A 5059-nucleotide genomic window follows, 5' to 3' on the forward strand; every position below is an offset into this window, starting at 1 on the left:
AAACAAACAAGCCTTTTGAATTGAAGATAACTTTTCAGATGGGAGACAGCAGAATGCTTGGTGTGTAAACAAAAGGAGTGAAAACCTGAGATTAGATTGGGGAACATTTTTAGGTGTTCAGGTGCTTCACAATGGCTTGCTTAATGGGAAATAATGTTGTTTTATGCAGGATGATGATGCTGAGGCAATCCTTGCTGCAGACTTTGAAATAGGTCATTTCTTGCGTGAACGTATAGTGCCCCGATCAGTATTGTACTTCACAGGAGAAGCTATTGAAGATGATGATGATGATGTAAGTATAAAGTTCTTTCAAAATTCTAAAATCTTTGAAGTAATGTTGCTTAAAGACTTCAGGTAATTTCTGACTTTTATAATGTTGGTATCCTTAGAATGGGATGTATCAAAGTTAGTTTCAGCCAAGCTTCCTAGAGTGTTCAGTAAAGAGGAGCACAAAAGTAATTCATCTTTGAAGTACTGAATTCAGAGTTTTGTGGTAGAAGTAGTGGTAGAAGCTGAGCACTTACACAAAATTAAATTCAGATATCCTGTATAAAGCTTTCCTAGGGTGGTGTACCCAATAGTTCGGTAGAAATATAATGGGCTGCCAGAGAACAAATTAGTCTGTCTAGCTGCTCAGCCTGTTCTTTGTGCTTACAGTGATACTGGGCTACCAAGCTCCTTGAGATTCAAGCCTGATCCTTTCAGGAGGGCACTCTAAGTAGAAAATGATAGATAAGCACATTCAAGCATGCTGAAGTATTTAAAGCAAGCTCTGCAAAAGCTTGAATTAAGGGCTTTAAAGGAGCTAAGCTTGAAAAACAAACCACAAAACCCCGGAACTTTATGCGGGTAAAATGTTTTTGTTCCCATGCCTCTGCACAAATGAGGATAGTTTGACAGTTAAGATAGCTTATCTAAGTCCGGCCTTAAAATTAATTTTTAGAATGTAAAATGGTAGCCCTTTAGTCTAAAGCCCTGGCTTGCGGAGGCGGAAGAGGGAAGTGACTGACTGTACAAATTGCCTTGGGCTTTTATACACCCTACTAGCCAGTAGCATTACCACAGTCTTAAAAGCTCTTCCAGTGTTCCACCTAAGGACTTATGGTAGCCAATTTTCTCTGCCATAGTGTAGCTTGAGAGATTGAATGCTGCTCATGCTGATGCATAAAGCATGTTTTAATGTCTCTGATATAGGAAGTTCTTACAGCACTATAAAGTGTGGTCTTTGGCATCTACTTGAGTTATCTGCCTGTGATGATATGAGCCATAAATGGCTGCATTTATGACACTATCAAAACCATTTCTTTTCTTTCCTAGTATGATGAAGAAGGTGAAGAGGCAGATGATGAGGTAAGTTTGACAGATCGCCTTGATTTAAATAGTTTCCCTTTTGTAGTTTTTTTGTCTGGAATAAGAGTTGCTTTAGTTTTTGAAGGCTCTGAACACTAAGTTTAAGTATTACTTATGAATGTAAGATACAGTACATCATTTTGTGGCTCTACGGTGAATATTAAAAAAAACCAAACCCCAAACACACAAAACAAAACTCAAAAAAACCCCACCCCAAACAAATCAAACAAAAAACCAAAACCACCACCAACAAATCAAGCTAGATGAAGACAACTCTAAGGTACCTTACAAACTAAGTTACAACTAATGTCAAAAAATGATGTGCTTTGTGGAGGGCAAACTAATAAGATATGCATAACTTAAAGTGTGAATTAATGTATTTAAGAGTATAATTTAATCTTCATTTTCTTGAAAATGGCTCAGGAAGCTGAATGGAGATAAGCTAGAGAAATACAAACAAATGTTTTCTTCCAGGAGGGAGAAGAAGAAGCAGATGAAGAAAATGATCCTGATTATGACCCAAAAGTAAGGAACTAAAAAAAAAGTTTGAAGTTTATTGTATACATATACACACTTAAAATTTTATGTAGGTTAAATCTTGATTTTTTTTTAATTTTTTTTTTTTTTTTAGTTTAAGTATTTAATCTCAATTCCTATGAGAAGTATGTTTTGACTGAGGCTATTGCAGTCGCAGTTCTGACAGACTAATATTGGTAGAGAGCAACTTTTTTTAAAGTTCTTTCTCCAACAATCATTTTGTAAAAGTAACTTTTGTCTTTGAGCACTGAAATTAGTCAGGCTTGGTTTTCTATAAACCTGCCTTGCAGCAAGTTGCTGCTGAAAATGTTCTCTAATGGTTGTAAGGACATGCAGAGAACTGCATAGTCCAGCTTCAGTTTTTGGGAACTTGTCACAAGCTGACTCTGGCACAGATTTTCCCAGCAGAGTACAAAACTGAGGCTTTTTCAGGGTAGATAATAGCAAGTCTTTTATTGCTTGAGGTAGCAGAAGTCAAGGTTCAGGAATGCATCTACAGCCAAGTACTAAAATGTGAACAGCCAAGAACAACTGGCAGCTTTCTTATTCCATGGGAAGGGCAAATCACTAGTCAGGCTCACTTTGCTGGAGAAGTGATTGTGAGCCACTCAATTAATAGCTTTTTCCTAGCTGAGGAAAAGGCACATTTGGCCACCTGAAACCATCTGATGATGGTAGATGAAAGTTGCAGTCATGAAACTGAAGTCTCTGTGAACTAAAAATGCCTTCTGCAAAATGTGTTTGCAATGTCAAATGAAGAGGCAGCATATTTTTGAGTAGGAATAGTTTGAGCTACAATCAAAGTACTATTGAAAGAATGACATAATCTTAGCATTGTACCTAGAAAGATGTAGGGTGTAGAACTGTTAATCAAAACGTACAGCCTGTTGGTGATGTTTCATCTACTACAGTGTTTCATCTACTACAGTGTATTCAAATTGCTTCCTATTCAAGAAAGTTTTGGAATCAAAATGGAACAGCTGCCAACATGGGCTTCTTATTACTACAATTTCAGATTGCTTTTCTAGGCTAACAGAACTGAGAAAGGGCAAGACTGTGTGCTCTGTTTCTGAGAGAACTGCCAAAGGGCTAGAGACAGTAGTGGTACTGTAGTGTATTGACATAAGAATAAATAGTTGTAAGCTGATCACAGGCTGAAAGCCAGCTACATTTATTGAAGCACTGTGGTCCCAGAATAGCTATCCAGAGCAAAGTAGTGGAGTAAAACTCACAGCTGAACTCTGCCTGCAAAAAGTTTTTTCCTTCAATTCCCGTATTATTGTGATTGTTGGTTGTCTGTTTCAATATATCAGAACAAATCTTCCACATTAGAATTTTCTAACAACTGGAATATATTGCAAAAGATGTTTCCAGAGTGTGAAGAACGTACCATAATTTGATGTTTCATTGCATTGCTCTACAGTGGCTTCTGGAGTAGGGCTGTGCCCTTGTTACTGATTGCAGGTAGTTTCTTTTGCCTCAAATGGTGTAGAAGTCCCGGATGCCGCTTCTGAGCTGGGTTGTTTGTTACTATGCATAACTCTCCTCCTCCTTTTTCTTTCTAGTGTTAGTGTTTTTCAGAGTATCCTACCAGACTTAGTTCTGAACAGATTTTTGTTCTGGATCATCACCTATGCACTAACAAAGCCAAAATAAATGCACTGTGGATGTTGCCACGTCCAAAGGCAGTGGTATTACTAATGCTAGGCAACTAGTTTAAGGGAAAAGACGAAAGAAGAACTTGAATACTGTAACCTGAGGAAGTATGCTTAGCAATATTAATAATTCTTTTAAAACACTGGTATCTGTAAACTGGTATTTCCTTTTTTCTCAACAGAAGGATCAAAACCCAGCAGAATGCAAGCAGCAGTGAAGCAGTGTGTATGTGGCCTTGAGGATTACCTGCACTGTAATAGCCTAAACACAACTATTAGTTACTTACAGCCTTATGTTTTGTATCTTGGTAGAATTAAGTAACCAATTTGTTAAAAAAAGAAAACAAACACATAAGAACCAGTTTAAAATGTAGGTTCAATCTACCTAGCATTTTAACAGTATAATTTCTGCCAATATGTAGAATGCAGTAAATCCCCTAAAGCATGAATGTTAATTCATTGCTACATAGTTTTGGTTCTTGTGAAGTCTGTCATGTAGCTATTAGACTGCAGCTGTGAAGATTTTCAGAACTGTTAACTGAGACCAATATTTGTTTAGAGAAAACTTTCTCCTGAAGAACCAACCAAAGTATTTTTCAGCCCAGTAGTCTGAACGGGTTTAAGTCTGCTTGCACTAGCTGTGCCTTCATTACTTTGTTATAGAAATGGCAGTGACTTGTACTAACTAGGAGATGATGATGCATTTTGAATTTGACTACTTGAGAAGACTAGTATAACCTGTTTAATTTCCAACGAGACCACATTAAACATTCATAACTGTCAGCTTGTTTATGCTATGGGTTTTGTATTTTATGTGACATAGTGATCTACAAAAGAAACCTAGTCATCATATTAAGGTTATTGTTTACCACTGGGGTGTGAATAAAACCTAGTATTTTCAGAAGCTAGTCTTGTTTTATTATGATGTGTGTATCTGCATGTGTAAACTGGTAAGGCATATCTTTCATGCTGCAGTTCACTTCTTACTGGAAACAAAAGTTGAGAGTTACTGAAAAGTAAATTATATAGCATTTTAAAAACAAACACAATAGTTTGGAAAGTTTGATCTGTATTTTCCACTTGCAGTGTGATACTTGTGAATATGAACTAGATGTTTCAGTGATTGGTCAACACTGCCATTTTGGAGAAGACAAGTTTTTAGAAGTGGTGCTAGATCTGATAAAGGACTTCGGTATTGCTGTGCCTGCCTCTAAAGCATTGGTTATTAGTATGAAATCTGGAGCCAACAAAGGTGCCTCGGATTTCTAGTCTGTGGAGACAGGTTGTCCTGAACAAAATCAGCCTTGCAGCCCAAGGGAGTGCTAGAACAATTAGCTGTATTCTAGTTTGTACTCACTGTATCAAGCTTCTACAGAGGAGGAAACAAACTCCAAGGAATTCCTTTCTCCTCACCTAATGTTCTGTTCACTACACTTATGTTTGCATGTTCTGGCTCATACTTTGTCCATATAGGGTGTTCATTGTCAGTTGAAACATATGGGGTAGAAGATCTCTCT

The 5059-nt window shown here is 37.2% G+C and overlaps 1 protein-coding gene across 2 annotated transcripts in view; it reads left to right on the top strand.

Moving 5' to 3' along the window:
• NAP1L1 (nucleosome assembly protein 1-like 1) overlaps positions 1–4450 on the top strand; it is a 15777-nt gene extending 11327 nt beyond the window's left edge. For both annotated transcript variants that reach the window (XM_010290022.1, XM_010290023.1), the window contains 4 exons: positions 170–292; positions 1318–1350; positions 1828–1875; positions 3725–4450. In XM_010290022.1, the coding sequence (XP_010288324.1) occupies positions 170–292; positions 1318–1350; positions 1828–1875; positions 3725–3760 (240 nt within the window). In that variant the 3' untranslated portion in view covers positions 3761–4450. The remainder of the gene's footprint in view (positions 1–169; positions 293–1317; positions 1351–1827; positions 1876–3724) is intronic.
• Positions 4451–5059: the final 609 nt, after the last annotated feature.

Source organism: Phaethon lepturus, unplaced genomic scaffold (genome assembly GCF_000687285.1).
Source record: "Phaethon lepturus isolate BGI_N335 unplaced genomic scaffold, ASM68728v1 scaffold21726, whole genome shotgun sequence".
Lineage (NCBI taxonomy): Eukaryota > Metazoa > Chordata > Aves > Phaethontiformes > Phaethontidae > Phaethon > Phaethon lepturus.